General features: G+C 39.7%; 2 protein-coding genes and 1 non-coding gene across 17 annotated transcripts in view; 1 reads left to right on the forward strand and 2 right to left on the reverse strand.

Moving 5' to 3' along the window:
* Positions 1-21636, forward strand: part of MTMR3 (myotubularin related protein 3) — a 147275-nt gene that overhangs the window by 95981 nt on the left and 29658 nt on the right. For 14 of the 15 annotated variants that reach the window (XR_005067379.1, XM_037052475.1, XM_037052477.1 and 11 more), the window contains 6 exons: positions 6316-6412; positions 9103-9216; positions 13179-13384; positions 13891-14022; positions 15479-15590; positions 20886-21081. Coding sequence is in view for 14 of the 15 variants with exons in the window: in XM_037052475.1 (XP_036908370.1) it covers positions 6316-6412; positions 9103-9216; positions 13179-13384; positions 13891-14022; positions 15479-15590; positions 20886-21081 (857 nt within the window). In the remaining variant the exon portion in view is untranslated. The remainder of the gene's footprint in view (positions 1-6315; positions 6413-9102; positions 9217-13178; positions 13385-13890; positions 14023-15478; positions 15591-20885; positions 21082-21636) is intronic. The other variant, XM_037052481.1, reaches the window with a different exon arrangement.
* Positions 1-21636, reverse strand: part of LOC118991277 (uncharacterized) — a 78106-nt gene that overhangs the window by 13128 nt on the left and 43342 nt on the right. The window contains exon 4 of the mRNA XM_037052493.1: positions 17468-17544. Within this exon, the coding sequence (XP_036908388.1) occupies positions 17468-17544 (77 nt within the window). The remainder of the gene's footprint in view (positions 1-17467; positions 17545-21636) is intronic.
* LOC118991367 (U4 spliceosomal RNA) lies at positions 11345-11482 on the reverse strand. The gene has a single exon (XR_005067395.1). It is a non-coding gene; the product is annotated as a U4 spliceosomal RNA (small nuclear RNA).

Genomic DNA, 21636 nt, shown 5'->3' on the forward strand with positions numbered 1-21636 from the left:
TGTCCAAACATTCAGATCCAGAAGGTCTGAGATGGGATACTGGTTTCTGTATTTAAGAAATAAAAAATTTGTAGCTGAGATTCAAATTCTAGCTTCATAAAATTGCCAGGAAACTTGGCTTTAACTTTGTGTACTATACATAACCACCCATCTCTGTCTGTCAAATAGTACCACCCAGAAGAGTTTGACATTCACAGGCTTCCTGAACTTTTCAGTAATACTTGAAACCTTAAGTGGCCAGAATCCCCACCCCAACTCCCCAATTAATGAAACATGGTTTAGTGCAGGGGTATCAAACTCATTTTCTCTTGGGCCCCCATACCCCTGCACCTCTTCTGGGTGGTACTATTTATATATTCACATCAGCCTTCAAGGAGCCAGATGTAATTTTAGGACTGCATGAATGTAACTAACTTCTTCTTAACAGTTAAGAGCTTGGCACTGCCACCCGGTAGAAACAAGGTACTGGGCCAGATTCAGCCTGTGGGCCTTGTGTCTGCCACCTGTGGTTTTGTGTAATACCTAGAGCCTTTTATACTTTAGCCATTCGTGAGGAACACAAATTAGAACAAGCAAGAATTAAATCGTGGCTAGCCAGTCTAAAGCATTTTCAGTGAGGAAGCGTCAAGAGTGTGCCTGGTAAGGAGTTACAATTATAGCATCCCTAAGGAATTAAAAACTATTTCTTACCAGGCACACTATTCCTACCTTAAAAACTATTTCAAGGTTGCTAAATAGTGCTTGTCTCTGGAAGGGTTAGGGTAGGAACATGGGTGCATCCGATCAGGTTAGAGGTATTTTGGGGCTTCGGAGTAGGACTGTTTGTAGAGGTGAGTGGTAGGTGGATATTTGCTGTCTGTATGTGTCGTATATGCATTAGATACATGCTTATGAGTATGAACTGGTTCATTAAAATATTGTGTAATTCAGGCAAAACAATATGTTGGGATATTAAGCATATCTGATGTTGAATCAGTAAAGACAGGATTCTGAGAAGGATATTCTTAAACAAAATATAGCAATATATGTGCTTTTCCCCCAACTTTTCAGGCCGAACAAACATAAGTGAATTTCTAACAACTTGCCAAAAAGCCAAATGAGTTGATGCAAGATCTGTAGCAAAATTTCTTTTCAGAAAGCAGTGGTTTGTGGTTTTCAAACTGTGGGCTGTGATCCACTAGTGGGTCATGAAATCAGTTTTAAGAAATGGGCCCTGGCCAAGTAGCTCAGTTGGTTAGAGCATCATCCCCATACTCCAGGAGTGCAGGTTTGATCTCTAGGCACATGAAAGAATGAACCAATGAATACATAAATAGTGGATCAATAAATTTAAAGAAATTAAATATGAAATGTAACATTTAGGATAGGAAATATCAATATGGCATCACACATAGTAAAAGTGGGTATTATTTTGTGAAGCTTTTAAAAATAAACATATACTGAATTGTGATGTAAAACATAAATCTTACCGTGGGATGTGATGGTCACTTTCAGAGTTTACGAAGTCTTTTAGAGGTTACAAAGATAATCAGAACTCACTCCTTGCTCTCAAGGAACTTAAAATAACATTTTCTGTGCTTCCTATACAGTATATATTTCTTTGTGTAGCTCAGAATTTTATGCTCTAGATGGTAGTTCTAAGTCCTTCTTTGGGCAGTGATTCTATGTAGTGAATTGCCAATAGTGGCAGTGATGATGATTATTTTGGCAGTGATTGTTTTAAAATTATAGAATCCTTTTAGGGTATCTGTGTGTAAGAGGTAATAATATAAAGGACCATTAATTAAAGTACTTTAATCTTTGCAAAGACTTGGAGCTGTCACAGGATGGGAAAACTTTGCTTATTAATTAATGAATTTGGAAGTTGCCATAGTGTTACAGCTTTCAGACCGGGGTTATAAGTGAAAGATTCCCCATCAGTATTCTTTTTTTTAAATATATTTTATTGATTATGCTATTACAGTTGTCCCATTTCCCCCCCTTCATTCCCCTCCACCCTGCACACCCCTCCCCCACCTTCCCCCCTTTAGTTCATGTCCANTACCCTTTTTTTGCCCCCCCCCCCGTGTCTATTTTCTACCTACCTTCTATGCTACTTATTTTCTGTACCTTCTCCCCCTCTCTCCTCTCTCCTCCTCCCACCCCCCCTGTTGCCAACCCTCCATGTGATCTCCATTTCTGTGGCTCCGCTCCTGTTTTAAGTGTCTGCTTAGTTTGCTTTTGTTTTAGGTGTGGTTGTTAGTAACTGTGAGTTTGCTGTCCTTTCACTGTTCATTTTTTATCTTCTTTTTCTTAGATAAGTCTCTTTAACATTTCTTTTTTTTTTTAAATATTTTATTTATTTATTTATCTTTAGGAGGGAAGGAGAGAGGGAGAGAAACATCAATGTATGGTTGCCTTTCGTGCGTCCCCTGCTGGGAGTTGGCCTGCAGGGAACCGGCCTGCAACCCATGCATGTGCCCTGACTGGGAATCGAACCACAGTCTTCTGGTTTGCAGGCCCGCGTTCAATCCACTGAGCTACACCAGCCAGGGCTCTTTAACATTTCATATAATAAGGGTTTGGTGATGATGAACTCTTTGAACTTGACCTTATCTGAGAAGTGCTTTATCTGCCCTTCCATCCTAAATGAAAGCTTTGCTGGATAGAGCAATGTTGGCTGTAGGTCTTTGAATTTCATGACTTGGAATATTTCTTTCCAGCCCCTTCTTGCCTGTAAGGTCTCTTTTGAGAAATCAGATGACAGTCTGATGGGCACTCTTTTGTAAGTGACTGTCCCCTTATCTCTTGCTGCTTCTAGGATTCTCTCCTTCATTTTAGTCTTGGCTAATGTAATGATGATGTGCCTTGGTGTGTTCCTCCTTGGGTCCAACTTCTTTGGGACTCTCTGAGCTTCCTGGACTTCTTGGAAGTCTATTGCCTTTGCCAGACTGGGGAAGTTCTCCTTTATTACTTGTTCAAATAAGTTTTCCACTTGTTGCTGTTCCTCTACCCCTTCTGGTACCCCTATAATTCAGATGTTGGAACGTTTAAAGATGTCCTGAAGATTCCTAAGCCTCTCCTCATTTTTTTGAATTCTTGTTTCTTCTTTCTTTTCTGTTTGGTTATTTCTTCCCTCCTTCTGGTCCACTCCATTGATCTGAGTCCCAGTTTCCTTTCCATCACTATTGATTCCCTGTGTGTTTTGCTTCATTTCACTTAGTGTAGCCTCCATATGTTCCTCTAATTTGTGACTAAAATCAACCAGTTCCATGAGCATCCTGATCACCAGTGTTTTGAACTGTGCATTCAATAGGTTGGCTACTCTTGGTTGCTTAGAAGTATTGGCTCTGGGGCTTTGAGCTGTTCTTCTGCTTGAGCTGTTCTTCTTCTTTGGTTTGTTTGTGCCTGTACGTATGAGGGGCGAAGGCTTAGGTATATCCCCACCAGAGCGGGACAACCCAGTGGCTGGCTGCCTTGTGATGCTGTATGTGGGGATGGGGTCAGAGAGGGAACAATGGCACTTGATCTGCTCTCTCTTGGATTTCAGGCCCTTCTGGTGCTGGTTCCCGGGTGTGTGGGCTTGTGTACATTCTAGGACCCTGTGGGTCTCCCCAACGAACTCTCCTGTGAGGCTGGGCACCTCTCCTGGCACCTCAACCCCTGAAAGTTTTTCCAGTTGGTGCTTTTAGGCTTTATTTCTTATTGCTGGAGATCTGGGTTGCTTGGTCTGTCTCATTGACCGTTTTTAAGCCTTCCTGGTTTATCTGCATGCGAATGTGTATCCGAGGTCAGCCAGCCACCTTGCATGCCTCACTGGGTTTGCTTGATTCGTCCCCACACCTGGTTATGCCAGCCACTGCCTCTTCCTGCCTCGAACCTTTTCTGCAGGCTGTGGACTTTGCCCTGCTTACCGCCCTACTTACCAGTCTGAATGAATGGTTTGTAGTTGTCAGACTTTGGTGTAGTTCAATTTTCTGACTGTTTTGGTTGTGCTTTTGTTTCTAAATCTTTGTTGTCCTTAAATTTGGTTGTGCGAGGACGTACACTGTTTCTACCTACGCCTCCATCTTGGCCGGAAGTCCCCCACCAGTATTCTTGATAGTTACTGTTGCTTGCAATTTGTGGATAGATAGCACCCCAATTCAGATAGCTTTTCTCCCATTTAGAAGTCTACGTTGCTTCTAAAACTTTTCCAAAATGGAATACATTCATCTGGTTATTTCTTCTTGCACTTCTGAACCTTATCTTTTTACAGTATAAAACAGATAATAACTAGTTTAGTTTAAGCTCAAGAAAAGTTGTTTAAATGGGAAGTAGTTTTATAGAATTGTCTTTCATTCAAGTAATTGCCATTTTCTATTTTGAAGCACCTCTCCCAGGGAGAAAAAAAGCTTGCTACTTTGATCATCAAAGCAGTCTGTTGTGTGCTTTTGTTACTATAGTTTCTCTTAGCCCCTACCAACCTTTATTTTACAACATATAGAAGTACTGCTTAATAATTTTTGTCTTTTTTAGATAAAATCACTGCCTTAGGACTCTGAGGTATTTTTTAAAAAATTTTTAAATACAGCTATTTCTTTTATAAAAGATTTTATTTATTTATTTTTACAGAGAGGTGAAGGAGAGGAGAAAGAGAGAAAGGTTGCATTTCATGTGCCTATACTGGGGACCTGGCCTGCAACCCAGGCATTTGCCCTAGACTAGGAATTGAACTGCTGATCCTCTCTGTGGTTTGCAGACCTGCACTCAATCCACTGAGCTACACAAACCAGGGCAGTAGTCTTGAGTTTTAAAGGAACAAAGTTATTTCACATTTAATTCTTTTGTTTCTTACTGTCTTAAGGAAGAGAAAGCCAAATTCATTAGGGCATAAGTTGACAGGTTACTCATGTTTGGGTGGATAGTCTTACAAATGCTCAGCACTTTACTTTGTAGTATGGTGTTCCCTGAGATTCCTGGGTGCTGGCAGTTACCGTTCCCTTTTATCTGCAATTCTGTAATTTGTAAGGCTCTGAAAGAAAGATTTTTCTTATTGTATTGGGTGGCTTGAGCTGATTTGAGCTGACTGACAATTTGTTTTTTTTAATATATTTTATTGATTATACCATTACAGTTGTTGTTTATTCCCCCTCTTCATTCTCCTCCACCCTGCACACTCCCTCCCCCACCACTCCCCCGTTTAGTGTGAATTATCCATACATTTCATTGTGAAATACTGATGTTTGATTAAGTAGACCCCATTGAGAGTGTTAATAACCTAATAGTATATGTACTATATGTACCATATGATCCAGAAAATTCTTAAATTCTGAAATCTTTCTGGCCTGGAAGGTTTCTGCTGGCTTAAAGGGGTACATCTATCTGTGTTATTGGGTTGGCCAAAAAGTCTATTTAGTTTTTTCAGTAAAATGAAAGACACATTTTTCATTTTCACCAGTAACTTGATTCATTTGGATATTTTGGCTATCTCCCATGTAGTATAACATTGGTTGTTCTCAGTGTCTCTCTATTTGATCACTCTCAACTTCAACTTGTCTATCCGACCACAGAGCATCATCCAGCGAGAAATCTACAGCATGAAACTTTGCAGACCACTTTTGATGTTCGATCAGTCACAGTACCTTTTCCATACACTGCACAAATCTTCTTTTTTATTTCAGTTGTGTTTTTACCTTTCTAGAAACAATAAAACACAATATGCCAAAAATGTTGTGTATTTTCTTTCATTTTCAATATTAAAATGGCTGTACAAAAATTCACCAATTCGATGTTTATTTAAATGCATGCTGATATGACAGCTGTCACAGTACAGTCTATCAGAATTGTTTCAAATGAAATTAAAGTCAACTAAGTGCTACCAGATCTGTTGTAAGGAAAAACACCAAACGTACATTTTGGCCAACCCAGTGCTGTACTTGGTGAACTGTTGATGTTATTTCTTATTTATACCATCACTCTGAGCATGGAAGTAGGTAAGCAGCCAGACTAGTGACAAGCACATGGTTTTGGGACCAGACAGACCTACCTCTCACAGTTTCAGTGTTTTCCTCTGTAAAATAATCTCAGTGATAACTCTCCTCAAAGTTGATGGCAGAGATTAGATAACATACTTCTTCATCAAAATTAATTTCTTTCTTCATTCATTCAGTCTTAACCCTGATAGAGATTTTTTAAAAAACTAAAACCAAATATGTTACTTTATTTATACAATACCTGCCTTTCCCAACCAACTCCCCCCTTAAAAAAATAATTGAGCAGGGTAGCCATGCTTTTATTCCACATGTTTTGCAAAATGGTGTTCATTTCCTCTTTTCTGCTGTCTTTGGCTCCTAGGGGAACATGTAACATCAAGGTTTAAAAACGAAGTGGAGCGGATGGGTTTTGATATGATCAATGCGTGGAGGATTTCGAACATCAATGAGAAGTACAAGTAAGTAGTGTGGGTCCCTGTGGACTGTGTTTTACAGCCAGTGCGTTTGCAAAAACCCATTTCTCATGTGGCAACATTTGAACTTAGACTTTTCTTTCAAATAAGAGTTTTGTATATTAAATCTAAGTGCATGATCTTTAGATTGCTGCTTCAGCCTTCTGTTCCCATTGTTATCACTGAAGTGGAAAGTGATTCTTAATAGGATTCTGGAACCTTCCTTTCTCCCTCCTCCAGGTCTCTGTTCTTTTTGTCATGTGCATATCTAGATAATACTATGTTTACCTGTAGGCAGGTAGCTTCTATTCGCATCAGCACAGGACATCACATTGGATGTAGGACCAGTGATTTCATAGCAGTGATAAAACTCTTAGGAGCTAGTTTGTACAACTATTTTAACTCATATCCTATGAAATAGAAGTAAGTATTATTCTGTTTTAAAATATGTATTGATCTATAACTTCACAGCTATGATAATATTTAACCATTAAATGTTACTATAACCATTATTAAATACTTCTCATTATCTGTTTCCTTAACAGGTATAAATATTTTGGTAGGGAAGGGTAGTTAACTTCTGTGATTTTTGTGATCCAAATTTCTCTAAAACAAAATTGTCCGGAAGATTTAAATTAATATACCCTTCTCCTCTTAAGTTTTCCTACAGCGGTTGGAAGCATTAATCATACTGCTGTCGTTGGAACTCCCACAAATTATTATAGCAGTTTTCCTGGAGTTATTGTGGCTAGCCATCATTTCATTTTTCTAGGAAGGACTACAGCTAATTACTATACACAGCTCTTAACATGGACCATGGCCAAGAAGTTAAGAACCTGGGGTGTTGTGAAGAATTGGGAGCTAGCCCTGTCACACCATCGCCTGTTCTCAGTGATAAGTCAAAATAGAGAACGGAGGTGGAGACTGGAGGAGGGACTTGAGAGCGCCTGTGGCTGCTACAGGCTTTGCTCATATGTAACTTTCCTATCTGGAAACTGCTTATCTATAAGTGAGCAGCTAGTACTTGCTGAAGAGCTGATTATTAGGTGGTGTTATATAGAACAAGGCATATAATATTCAGAAAATAGGATGGAATAGAAAGAATTGTGAATTAAGACAAGCTTGTTAAAAAAAATTAGAGTTCAAAAGCCATTGGTTTTCAAAACTCCCTATTATATATGGGTTTTAAAAATAACTTCTTTCCCTGGCTGGTGTGGCTCAATGGATTGAAACCTGGCCTGCAAACCTAAAGGTCACTGGTTTGATTCCCAGTTGGGCACATACCTGGCTTGTGGGCTGGGTCCCCAGTTGGGGGCATGTGAGAAGCAACTGATTGGTATATCTGTTGCACTTAGATGTTTCTCTCCCTCTCTTCTTCCCTTCCCCTCTCTTCCTAAAAATTCATTCATTCATTCTTGTCTGTGAGCCCACTATTTTACCTCAAAACTAGTCTTAAGGAAATTTAAAAGTTTTTTCTACTGTAAAAATGTACTTTTAGCTTTAAAACAAGATAGAATGAGCAAAACTTATGGTAAGAGTTTTAATAACTATGATACGTGTATCCTCAGTTATTTTTAGGAGTTTATTGGTAGGTTTTAGGAATTTTATAGAGCTGCTCGTGGTCATAGCCGTTTCCCTGGTTCAATAGCTTTTAAATTCCGAATACTTAATATTCTGGAAATTAAGAATAGGAGAGAGATGTTCAGTGCAGAATGATAAAATCTCCCATTTCCTAAGCTACTTTTTGTTTTTTTCTGCCTGTTCCTGTAATACATAGGATAGTTTAGGGCAGGTAGTGTGGTAGTGGTGTAGGTTTAGTGTCCTAGTAGTAGTACTTTAGGATTTGGATTAAAGAATCCTAAAGTCTGAATTGCATTCACTGTTGAAAGGAATACTTGGTTACTCGTGGAGAGACAGCAGATTGTCCTGTAAGTAAAAATCCTATCAGAAATACTGCTTCCTAGGGCACCAGCTTGACTAGTGTGCAACTACGAGCATCTTCACAAATGAAAACAGAGCTTTTATCCTGAGCATAGTTTGTTATGAAGTGTACTTTATAGAAATTATAATTAATGGCTTATTCACATTACTGAGTTGGCTGAATGGGACTATAATTATATATGCAAATAGACTGACCTGTGGTATTGTTTATATATACTCCTGGCCACATCTGCTACCTATAATTAGGACACTCTGTTTGGTTCACATCAAAGAATACATTAATAATCCTATTAGGAATTAATTCCAGAGGTCTCTGGAAACTTGAAATTGGGGGATCTTGTCCTTCTTTTCTTGTTTCCCTTTGACAAAAGCCTGAAAGACTAAGGAGCTGGCAGAGGCAGCACAGACCCTCACCTCTTTAGTTGGACTGGGCACTCGTGTAGTTAGAAATGACCTGTGTGTCTGTTACAACAGAAAGTTGCAGTGGGGTAGTAACTGCCTCTCAACTCCCCATTTTGTCATTGATAGTTAAGACTGGCAGATTCCCAAATGGCAGTATCAAGTGGAACGGTCCAAGACAGTATCACTTGATATACTTGTATACATAAGTAAACACACCCGGTAGCCCGTTCTGCTGAGCAGGCCAAGACTCAGGTAGTGCTCCTCATTGCCTTTTAACTGGCTTTGGGTGGCTTGATCAACATCCTTATTCTGATTTCACCAAGTTTCTCTCTCTCTTTCACCTTACCTGTTAGGCTATGTGGTAGCTATCCACAGGAGCTCATAGTGCCTGCCTGGATCACTGACAAAGAACTAGAAAGTGTAGCAAGCTTCAGGTCCTGGAAGCGCATCCCTGTTGTCGTCTACAGGTAAGTGAGCCTGGCTGGGCCCAGCTTGGTCTGGTGCTACTGCCCACTGCATGTGGTCTGCTGCCAACCTGGGAAGGGAGAGGAGGGTTCAGGAAACTTTGCAGGCAATTCTGTACTTCCTTTTTGCTAAAGCTGCTCTTCTAGTCACACACCAGTAATTATTGCAGCCAGAACACTAACTGATAACATTGACACTGGTAAAAAAAAAATGTAATAGAAAAGTGGCTAGTCTTGCTATTTTAAGATTTTTGTGGCATTCTATGGGAAGGTAATATGCTTATTGAATTTAACCTCAGATGCTGACCTTTGGATCGAGAAAGATGAGTCCTAGAAATTGGGAATATAGAGTTGAATCACTTGTGATTATCTTTGTGGTTGAATAACTTGGACAGTTGAAAGAGCTCTGCTTTGAGAGGACACATTTAGAGAAGTCTAGAAAGAAGATCTTAGAGATCAAAGACAGGAATCTAACATGCATTTACTGAATTGTTTGTAGATTGCAGTAATGATTCCTGAGGTAGCTAGTAGCTAGAAGGGGATGATGGCTTTGGAGTTTAAGTCTTTCCTCTAGTATGTCTTGCTATGGCACCTCAAGTAAGTTCCTTAAGTGCCCTCAGCCTGTTCTAATTACCAAAATGGGAATGATGTTCTTGCACACATGCTATGACATCTGAATGGATTTACAAACACTGGACTTCTCTAAGTAGCATCTGAAGTATGTGTATCTGAGGGTGCTTTTGTAATTCATTGGGTCAGTTCTCACAGAATCATGGTAAAATTTGAAGTCATTACCTCTTATTTTCAGATGTCATCTCCTTGTAATGTTAACATTCTCCATTTCATTCTCCTAGTTTGCAAACTTTTTGATCTCCATAAGTTTTGGCCAAACCAGTGAGGCTTAGTTAGAAACTGTTTAATGCCAGGAGGTGTTCCACTGAACGAACTGAAATTGTAGGAAGGGATTTACCTCTTTGTGTAGATCCACTGAGGTAACTGGCTTGTCAGTTTACTCCACTAAAGGCAGGTTCTCATGGCCACCCTGAATAGAGAGAGAGAGATGGAAGGTATTTGCTTTTGGCCTAGGGGGAGCTAATTACGTTTTCAACCTCAATTTCATCACTGTTGTTTTCGGACATTCCTAAAAAAAGTAGGCCACCAAATTTACCTATCACTGAAGGGGTAAGGATGACACAAGGATTAGAGAGCAGTGAAAACAGAAAAGTTTCAGGAGCCTTATCAGGGATTGGCTCAATTCAAATGAGAGCAGCCAGCTGCTCTCTGTGGCTTATAGCTGTATTCAGTCAGCAACTCCGGCCCTTGTGTGGTTTGCTGATTTTGAATTGAACGTAGTGGGGCAGGACTCTGATTTTCAAAGTAAGGGGCTTTAGGTGAATTCTCCCTGTTGGTAGAGAAGCCTAAAAGGGCAGATTGAAGAAAAACTTATTAGAACAAACATGGGAAGCCTTTTCTCTCTTCTAAAATGTATTCTAGCGGGCATGAGTCATGGGTTTCCCCCCCTTTCGGGAGACCATACAGTATATATAAGTGGAAATTTTTTATTTGCAATTTCTCAGAGAAAATCTGCTCTCAAAAGATTATAAAGGAAAGTTCTTGGTGTAGGCCATGTAAAATTGGACAGGCTTCCAGGAACTGGCCTCTGTTTCAGAACAGGTGTTTTGTATCTCTGAGCTCCAGACCGGGTTGTTAGATTGAGGTAGTTGAAGAATGTTTTGGGATACTCTCCCACTCTTTGCTTGGCCAGCCTGGATGGCAGGGTGCTTCTGAGTCCAACATGCATTTACTGAATTTAATTGTCTGTAGACTGCACTGATAATTCCTGAGGTTGCTAGCAGCAAGTTACTTGGCATTACCACACTCAACCAGCACCTGATGAGTGCTTTCTCCCACTGTGGTGAGAGTGCTTAATTGGATTTATCATTGAAGATAGAGATTGTTCTAACACAGCAAGATGGTGTGAAGGGTGCCTCTCTGTAGTGCAATTCACAGCTCCCCCTTCATGCACTGAGTGATTATTACAAACTGCTAGTCATTTAGGAGGCTCGCCTAACACCAACTTAGGGATACTTTCAACATTTCAGTGTTTAATTTTTATACTTTTTATGGTTATGTTTGTTAAAATGATAGAAATGCTTTTTAGTGATTTTTAGCTTTAGTGTTTTAGTTCTCTTTCTAAAGCATTTTTAATTAGCAATAATTACGCCTCGGATAAACCTCATTGGCTATGATACTGCCACTGCGCAAAGCTCTAAAACATTTTTAGAAGACTGCAGAAAACCTGCCTGCTGCAGTTCAGTTGCAATTTAGCTGTTGTAATGCCACAGCCCTTAAAACCAGAAACCCAGGATGAAGACTGCCATCTACTGTTCCTCCTGGGCACTGCAGGGAAGCATCGCCAAGAAAGATGTTAAGGAAAGGACCTGCCAAGCCTCTTCTTAGAGATTTGGCATCAGTCAGCTCTTTGGTTATCCAGCACCTATTACCATATACTAGTAGGCATTTTAAGAATCAGTGAGGTTTTATTTTTAGTTTGGTTCCATTCAGCAGGTGAGCCAGTGGAGCATGTTGACAGTATACAAGTACTTGTTTCCCAATACAGGAAGATTTAAAAACTACAAGCAAACTGGTGGTTCCAGTAAAATTTGATTACTGCCAATTTGATTTATTGCTTGTGAGCTTTAGGACTAAAAACAAATAGATTCATTAGTGTTTTTGTTTGAATCCATAGGTGTTCTTCATATGTGTTATGTGTGTATGCACATATATGTTTAGAAACAATTTTAATGGGAGGTAATACATTGGTGGTTTCCTCTGGGATATAGAATTGAAGGTCATTTAAATTTTTTTGCTTACTAACTTTTTCTGCTTACTAATTTATTTTTACAGTGAACTGATGACTTTTATATATTTTTTAAAGTGGCTTTGTTGAGATTCCCCTTGGCCCTGAGTTACCACTAATCTACTTTATGTCTCTAGATTTGTCTATTCTGCACATTTCCTATAGATGGAATCATATAGAATGTGACCCTTTGTGACTGGCTTCCTTCACTTACCATAATATACTCATGGTTCATCCATGTTGCAGCATGTATTAGGACTTCATTCCTTTCATTTGCCAGACAGTATTACTTTATAACTTTTTAATTGCTAAAATTCCCTAACTGAAATTCCTAATTAGGAAAAACTGAGTTCTAATAGAATCTTAAAGTAGATTATGAGTATTATTTCTGGTCTTATTTCTTGAAAAAGGATGTATGAAATTATGGCTTACTGAGGTTTATGCTGTTCTTTTCCCTGGTTTAAGGAAGGGTAGCTGGCTCATTGATTTGCCCATAGTAAGAGCAGTTTGTGACTCGGGAAATCTCAGGAGATTTTGTCAGCCAGTTTACTGCGGGTCAGATAAGTGTTTCAGTCCCAAAGGTGGGATCATGTTTTGAAAATAATCTCCAAGCCAGCCAGTTGCTGTGGTGGGCCCTCAGAAGTCAGTGAGGAAATAAATTTTTCTGTTTTGGCATCTACGTGGCTATTCAGGTGTCGTATAAAAAGGAGAGAGTAATGCTTCATTATTGAGTAGCAGAATTAGTGTAGTATTTGTAGATTATTTTTTACTTCATTTTCCAAAAATAAATTTAAAGATACAGATATTTGCTTTATGAATATTGATTTGTGTTATAACAGTACACACTTGTCATTTTGTTGGTAACACTACAGAGATCTCTAAAATGGTATGATAATTGAGAAAGGTCCAGGTAGGTTTTGTTATTTATTCTTGTTGCTGTGTAAGATTTCTGCCCTGAGAGGACTCGAAGCTAACCCATCACTTACGTGTAGTCAGGCTGTTCGTTAAGGTGTTTAAAACTTGTGATCAACTTTTGGTATGAGCACAGAGCATCTAAATGTGGTCTCTGGGACAGTACAATTATTGTGTCTTGTTCCCTGCACAGGCACCAAAGCAATGGAGCTGTCATTGCACGCTGTGGACAGCCGGAAGTCAGCTGGTGGGGCTGGCGAAATGCTGATGATGAGCACCTGGTGCAGTCAATTGCCAAAGCTTGTGCCTCTGACTCCAGATCAAGTGGCAGCAAGTTATCAACTAGAAATAGTTCTCGAGATTTTCCCAATGCAGGAGATCTTTCTGATGTGGAATTTGGTAAGGTGCTCCCTACACCCATGGCAGTAGTTTTTATAGCATATGAGAACCTTTTATTGAAGCGGCCTTTTCCTTATAAGACAGAATTTGTATCATAAAAAAGAGAGAGCAAAGCTTCAATTGATGGGGTTGCTTGGGGAGTCGTGGGTCTTGTCCATGAACCAGAATATCCCTTTTTTTCAAACTTGTTTTAAGAGTACTTGAGTGTTTTTTATCTTTCTTGTCATAGTGACAGGAATGGAGTATATATGTAATAGGGGACCTACAGTGTCTCCAGACCATGGGGAAACACCAGGCTGCATGAAAGGACTACCAATATAGAAATGAGGTATAGGAGATTGTAGGCAAAACAGAAAATAGATAAGTCTATGTATGAAGAGTTCTAGTTTGGTGGATTTTACTTTTTCTATTTTTGGTACTGTAATGTGTGCCCATGGTTCTTATTTTGTACAATTCTGGGAGAGACAAGTCACTTAGTATTTCCTCCTCACTCCTGATGTTTCTAGATTCTTCTCTGTCACATGCTTCAGGAGCAGAGAGTTTAGCCATCCAACCTCAGAAGCTTTTGATCTTGGATGCACGTTCCTATGCTGCAGCTGTTGCGAACCGAGCCAAAGGAGGAGGCTGTGAATGCCCAGGTGAGGTGTACAGTTCTTTGGCCCCCAGCATTTGTTCCTTGTGAGTTCATGTGTCTAAATTTGTATCTCTGTGCCCAACTGAATCTTAGTTTTTAATGTGAAATGAATGGCAAGCTATATTCCTCAGCTATCTTGAGAGAGACAGAGCTCTTTGAATTCTTTTTAATCCTCACCTGAGGACGTGCTTATTGATTTTAGAGGTGGGGGGAGGGAGGGAGAGAACTACTGATGTGAGAGAGAAACATTCATTGGTTGCCTGTTGTTCACATCCCGACTGGGGACTGGACCTGCAACCAAGGCATGTAATTGAACCTGTGACCCTTTGGTGTACGGGACAATGCTCCAACCAATTGAGCCACACTAGCCAGGGCCTCTTTGATTTCTGAACACTATGCTCTTTTCACGGGTGAAGCAGAGGAGGAGGTGCAGTGAAACCAAATAATCCTCCTTCCCTGTGCCAACCTTTAGGTGATAAGGAAAGTCAGTCCTCTCCCATAATAAGGTCTGTTCATATTTGGAAGCTGCTTCTTCAGTGGTTCAGTTTCTCAGCCTTCTAAGAGCTTTTTATTGCCTTTGACAAGTGGGTATGCTCATCACTGGTCTCAGAGAAAACTCCTCACGTGGCTTTTACTTAAAAAACCTGGCATGGAAACCAGTAAATACAAAACTCTAGCAGAGTGCCCTCTCCTCACTTGTGACATCCCTACTGTTTGAATACTGGTTTCTCCAAAGAAGGACCTGTTTGGTGCCAGTTGTTTGCCGATGAAGCAGATACAGGCACTGAGCTCCTCATTCACATGTGATCTAAGCTAGAAATTAAAAGCAGTGGTACCAAGGTGAGATTTGAATGCATGAAATGCATTGTTCTTCCAGGTTCTTTTCAAAGAGATCCCAGAGCTATAAGTTAGTTAAGGTCCTGGAGAACATTATGCTCAGTGAAATAAACCAGTCAGAGAAAGAGAAATATCATATGATCTCACTCATATATGGAATCTAATGAACAAACTGAACTAACAAGGAAAATGAGGACAGACTTGTAGATGGAAAGCAGGATGACAGCTAGTGGGGGGTAGGTTAAGGGGTGGATGGATGCTGCAAGGAAAGGTGTATAAGGGGACTTAAAGGTAATGGAAAACATACAATAAAGATGAAATAAAATAAAAAAAATGATAAAGTCCAAGAAATAAACCTGAGATGAGACAGAAGTACATAGATTTTTTTAAAGTAACAGCTTCTATTATGTATCTTTACAAATCTAACCTTCCTTTTTGCTAAAACAGCTCAAATTTCAGCACTGTTTTCTTCTCATAAGGACCGGCCTAATACAGAGATCAAAACTGCAGTTTCATTAGCAGCTATAATGGGTTCGTTAATGGGCATTTTGCTTCTTTTAAATTTGGCCACGTGGGCTTTAAATTTAATGTATTTGTGTTTCATTTGTTGTTTTTCTCTCCAGAGTATTACCCAAACTGTGAAGTTGTGTTTATGGGAATGGCAAATATTCATTCAATTCGGAGGAGTTTTCAGTCTCTGAGGTTGCTGTGCACACAGATGCCAGATCCGGGAAAGTAAGACCTTGGCCTTGCTTTAATTTTGCATTGCTTTTTTTAAAAAAATGAGTTCAGAGTTGTTTTTTCTTTATTTCATGGTAAACTTCGGTTTTATTGTCAGTCTCTGGATACCCTTTCTGTGTTAGGAGCATGGCGGCATCAGTGAGCTGGGATCAAAATCTAGCCCTTTGAAAGGTTTAAAAATGTGCAGCACGTGACAGACCTCAGCCTTCAGGTGGAAGCATTACTTTCTTGTTTTTCCTGGAACCTCTTCTCTTTTGCTTTGTTTTTGGCCTAAAGTAATTGAATTCTTTCATTTCTGATATCCTATAGTGAGACTTGCCTGCTGTGAACTGAGATATTTTACTGTGAAAAGTCAAAATTTACTTATCATGATCTAAAAAGGGTTCAACTAAAAATTTGCCATTAGGTTAGTTCCTTTTACATATGCTTCTGATTTCTAAACTATCCTCTCATTTATTAAAAACATTGCCCTGATTTTTATTGCTTATTAAAAATGAATGGCTGGCATTTGCAGTGAGGAGGGTGAAATAATACCTTCTCTCCCCAAGGGAACTGTTTGAATACAGGATAAATTAGGAGGAATGCTCTGTAAAACAAATATGGACAGGTAAATATTTAAAAGCCCCTGCTTTACTATTTTAGGAAGCCCGAAATGGTGTCAGAGAATAGAAATTTTGCTGGTATTTGTGCTGGAGCCCATAGCTGTTTCCCCAGGTTCTATTCAGTAGATTTGATGATCACATCAAGTTTTGCAGCATTTTTTATTTGATTTATTAAATCACATGGCGGCCAGAACCGTTTGTGCTAACTCCTGGTAGCAAATGATTAAATTCATCACAGTTGCAGTCAGCCCAGAGAGTGAAGCACTTTTCCTTGAGGAATAGCCTGACTGAAGAAATGAGTTTGCTGTTCTGCTTTGGGGATTAGCAACTTGCCTCTGCCATACATTTACAGAACCAGCTAGTAGCAGTCTCTTCCCTAAAGGTGGGACATAGAAAGGAGGACTCAGGAGATTTGCCAGTAATTGACTGTATGACTTTGGCCAAGAGGCTTAATCTATGGGTATCTGTTTTCCTATCTATAAAATGAAAGGGATAGAATCAATACTACCTGACTTCTAATATCTTCCATATATTAAAATTATAAAGCTATTTTTTTAACTCAGTCAAAAAGATGTAATTAGTTGTCTCCTGGTCCAAGTGAATGTCTGAGGAGTTTTATTAAAGAAGTAGGTAATGTTTTGTCTTTTTTTTTTTTAGTTTTATTTTTCAATTTCAGTTTACATTCAGTATTATTTTACATTACTTTCAGGCATATAACATAGTGGTTAGAATACTTCATAGTGTTCCCCACAGCATTCCAGTACCCACCTGGCATCATACATAGTTATTATATTATTATTGACTGTAGTCCCTATGCTGTACTTTATATCCCTGTGACTATTTTGTAACCACCAATGTTTACTTCTTAATCCCCTCACTTTTTTTACCCAGCCTCCCAAGCACCCCTCCTGCTTTGTGTATCTTTGGCAGCAAGTCATAATGCAGTCCTAAAGCCTCCCCTGGGGGAAACAGAAGCTGTGGCAGTGATAGCACCAGCTAGAAACATGCTTCCCAACACTTGTTTGTGGGTGTGGAGGACTAGGGTGCAGCGTATTTCTACTCTGGTTTTAGAGTAGGGTAAGGGGGTGTGGAGTTTCTCAGCACCTCCTTGGTTGGCGGATTTTAGAGTGCAGCTTCCCTGTTAGGCGTGGGCAACACCAACTGGTATGTGTGAATAATTCAGTCAGGTCAGGGAACCTTACACTGGTTTTCGTTTACTGTTTCTCCAGGGGCAGGAGATAATTTAGTATTTGCTCTCATAAACCTTATCTTTTAGTTTCTTTCAAGACACTGTGAGGAATGAGAATAAACAATTGATCCACTTGCAGAAAATATTTCTTGGGTATCTATTAGGAGGTAGAAAGTCTTGAGGTTGATTTATTTTATTTTTACTTACGGTTTAAATACTAGGAATCTTCACTCTATGCTAGGCACTGTACTAGGGGTAGGTTTAGTTATGCCTGAGATACAGAGTTTGCCATCTGAAGAGTTAGAAGTCTGGTCGGCGGAACAGGCCAGCCCATTCCATGTGAAACCATTGCTTATGCACTACATTCCTTTTGTCTGTTTGCCTGGAAAGAGCCTTCTCCTTGGACTTTATCAAAAATTGACACTCATTCTCCAAGATTTAATAGTCTTTTAAAGTAGTCTTGGAAACAGCCTTCTCAGAACCACCCAGCAGAAGTACTTATGCCCTCCTCTGACTCTGTTTAAAGGGCTAGACTGTTTTTAAACGAATCTGGTTGCATTTTGGAGAAATCAGGAGAGCTTTTGTGGGGGGACAGATGAGAATGGAATTTATGACAGGGCATAAGAAACAAACTGTTAACACAGTTGAAAGACAAGTGTGATTAGGCTTGTGATTGCTCTCAAGGGGCAATTCTTGGGATCTGATATTTCCTAAAGGCCTTTTGAAAAATGGATCTTTTAGACCCCTGCTGAATCCAGTCTCTGTCAAGCCCAGTAATACTGTGTAGTCATTGGTGTACTAATTTGCCTGAGTCTAAATTACTAGTTTGGGCCTATCCAGTTTTAGTCAAATAGACATTCAGGACCTAAGCATTGGTAGGTGTTAGGCTGTGGTAGCAGGTGATACTGTCTACACCATTCTTGAATGTGGCATCCAGCTAACTAGATTTGTATTCGTGAGTGTTCTCTACTTTTTTGTTTTGAGACCTTGTTGGGCAGAGTTGCTGACCATTAAATATAAATATCTTCTGTTTTACATCTCAGAAGTGGCTACATTTTCTTTAAGAGAAGATTCCAGAAAGAATCACTTTTTTATTTTTAACTAGATAAATACCTACCATAAACTGAAAAACATGAAATGTTGGTTTTCTGGGGAAATTAGCCAAACGATTTTTAGAACAAAGGGTGGTCCCATTAATGACTGTCCTGTTTCTAAGGCCCTCCTCTATTGTATAGTAGGGCTTGGGCCTCATCCTTGTATGTGATTATAAAAAATACGTTTTATTGATTATGCTATTATAGTTGTCCTACTTTTCCCCTTTTGTCCCCTCTGCCCAGTACCCCCCATTCCCTCCAGCAATCCCCCCTGCCTTAGTTCATGTCCTTGGGTGATGCATGTAAGTTCTTTGGCTACTCCATTTTCTGTACTGTTCTTAACATCCCCTGCCTATGCTATACCTTCCAATTTGTACTTGTAATCCCTTCATATTTTCCCTTCCCCCTCTCAACTGGTAACCATCCAAGTGATCTCCATGTCTGTGATTCTGTTCCTGTTCTGCTTATGTGCTCAGTTTGCTTTTTGATTCAGTTGTTGATAGTTGTGTATTTATTGCCATTTTAATATTGTTGTTCTTTTGATCTTCTTTTTCTTAAATAAGTCCCTTTAACATTTCTTAAAATTATGGCTTGGTGATGGTGAACTGCTTTATCTTTACTTTGACTTGGAAGCACTTTATCTGACCTGCAATTCTAAACGATAGCTTTCCATGGATAAAATAATCTAGGTTGTAGGTCCTTTCTTTTCATAACTTTGGATACTTTTTGCTGGTTCCTTCTAGTCTGCAAAGTTTCTTTTGAGAAATCAGCTGGCAGTTTTATGGGAACTCCTTTGTAGGTAACTCTCTGATTTTTCTCTTGCTACTTTAAAGATTCTTTTTATCTTTAACCTTTGGCATTTTAATTATGATTAGTCTTGGTGTGTCTTCTTTGTGTTCATCTTGTTTGGGATTCTCTATGCTTCGTGGACTTATATGTCTATTTCATTCACCAAATTAGGGAAATTTTCCTTCATTATTTTTTCAAGTAAGCTTTCAATTTCTTGTTCTTTCTTTTCTCCTTCCGGGACCCCTATAATGAGAATGCTGGTACATTTGAAGTTGTCCTAGAGGTTCCTTACCTTATCCTTGGGTTTTTTTTTTGGGGGGGGGGGTTCTTTTTTTCTCCTTGCTGTTAATTGCATCTTTTTCTTTCTTGTGTTCGAAATCATTGATTTGATTCTCAGCTTCATCCACTTCACTGTTGATTCCCTGTAAATTTTTCTTTATTTCACTTAATGTAACCTTTATTTCTGCCTGAGTCTTTTTTATGCTGTTGAAGTACCCAATGAGTTCCTTGAGCATCCTAACAACTAGTGTTTTGAACTCTGCACCTGATAGATTGCTTATCTCCATTTCATTTAGCTCTTTTTCTGGAGTTTTGATCTGTTCTTTTATTTGGGTCATGTTTCTTTGTCTCTTCATTTTGGCAGCCTCCCCGTGTTTTGTTTCTGTGTTTTAGGTAGTTCTGCTTTGATTCCCTTAGTAGTGTGGCCTAACGTAGGAAAGTGCACCTGTAGGTTAGATAGTGTGGAGCCCTAGGTAATCACCTGGGTGGGGCATACTGTTTGGACCAGGTTGATGGAGTCTCTGCTGTGGTGTTGCTACTCTTTGGCTCTGTGTGGGAGAGGGCTCAGAAAAGGGACAATGGCTGCTACCTGGCCTCTGGAGTTTTGTCCAGGAGAGAGCTGTTCCCTGGCATTTGCCCTGAGGCCAGAAACTTTAGTTTCTCCCCATATGCCACTGGTGCCCTTCAAGCTGCTGCCCCAGTGCTGGAACCCAGAGGGAGTGAGTCTGTGTAAGTCCTAAGTCCACTGCATACTGTTTAACAGGAGATGCCTGAGAATCTTGCAGTTTCTTCTACTGCCCCAACCCCCACTGGTTTTTATAGCCAGAAGTTATGGGACTTATCTTCCTGGCACTGGAACCCTGGGCTGGGGGGCTTGGTATGGGACCGGGATCCCTTCCTCCTGAGATATCACTCCCAGTTTTTAATCTACCTCACATGGATGTTCTCACATTCCTCACATTCCTCATCTCCCTCATCTCCCTCATCTCCTCCCTCGTACATCTGAATAAGTGTGACTTCTTTAATTCCTTGGTTGTCAGACTTCCACACAGCTCAATTTTCTGATGATTTAGAGTTGTTTTATAGTTCAGTTGTCATTTTTGCTGCAGTTGTGGGAGGAGGCCAGCCATGTTCATCGGTGACTCCATCTTGACCAGAAATCTCTATGTATTTTATAAAGACGGAGCTTTTCTGTTTGTTTGTTTTGGCAGTGTTTTATTTGCAGGGGAAACACTTTAGGAATTGCTTTTTAATTTAGCAGGTATTTGGCATGATGCAGTAAAGTAAATCCGAAGAGTCAGCATTTCCTTATCACCTTCTGTTTTTATTTTTGTAGTTGGCTCTCAGCTCTTGAAAGCACAAAATGGCTTCATCACCTATCTGTGCTTTTGAAGTCGGCGCTTCTGGTAGTGCATGCTGTGGATCGTGATCAGCGGCCGGTGCTAGTGCACTGCTCAGATGGCTGGGATCGCACCCCTCAGATTGTGGCATTGGCTAAGCTCTTGCTGGACCCTTACTACCGAACCATAGAGGTGGGTGCATCCAGGGAATGGGATTCGGTAATTCAGGGTAAGTAGGGGAAAAGTTGGAGGGCTTTATGATCAGTTTCAGTCATGTGGTTAGGTCTAGTGAGAGCGAAATCATTGCTCCTTTACTTTGTGCTAAATTTGGCGATGCCTACCACACAGTTCTTGCCTTGTAAATTGGGCAGATTGTAGATAACAAAGTATTGAGAATACAGACGTATTTTCCTGTGTAGTCTGCCTACTTGGAAAAGTTTGGGCTAGCCCAGGAAAATGGGACTTCTGTAGAAGTATCTTGGTATACTTATGGTTGTAGATATCACAACAGACCATTCTAGTTATACTCGAAATAACCACCTGTTGGGTTAAAGAAGTAAGAAAAGCCATAAATGTATGCTAAAATATTGAGTTGGCCCAAAAGTCTGTTTAGTTTTTTCTGTAAAATAACTTTTCACCAATAACTTCATTGATTTGAATATTTTGAGTATGTCACTGTCTCCTGTGTGGTATAATGCTGATTGTTCTCAATTAATGTCTCACTTTGATCACCATCGATTTCTACCC

This window comes from Sturnira hondurensis, unplaced genomic scaffold (genome assembly GCF_014824575.4).
Source record: "Sturnira hondurensis isolate 20B ecotype Veracruz unplaced genomic scaffold, ASM1482457v3 Scaffold0007406, whole genome shotgun sequence".
NCBI classification, from domain to species: Eukaryota; Metazoa; Chordata; class Mammalia; order Chiroptera; family Phyllostomidae; genus Sturnira; species Sturnira hondurensis.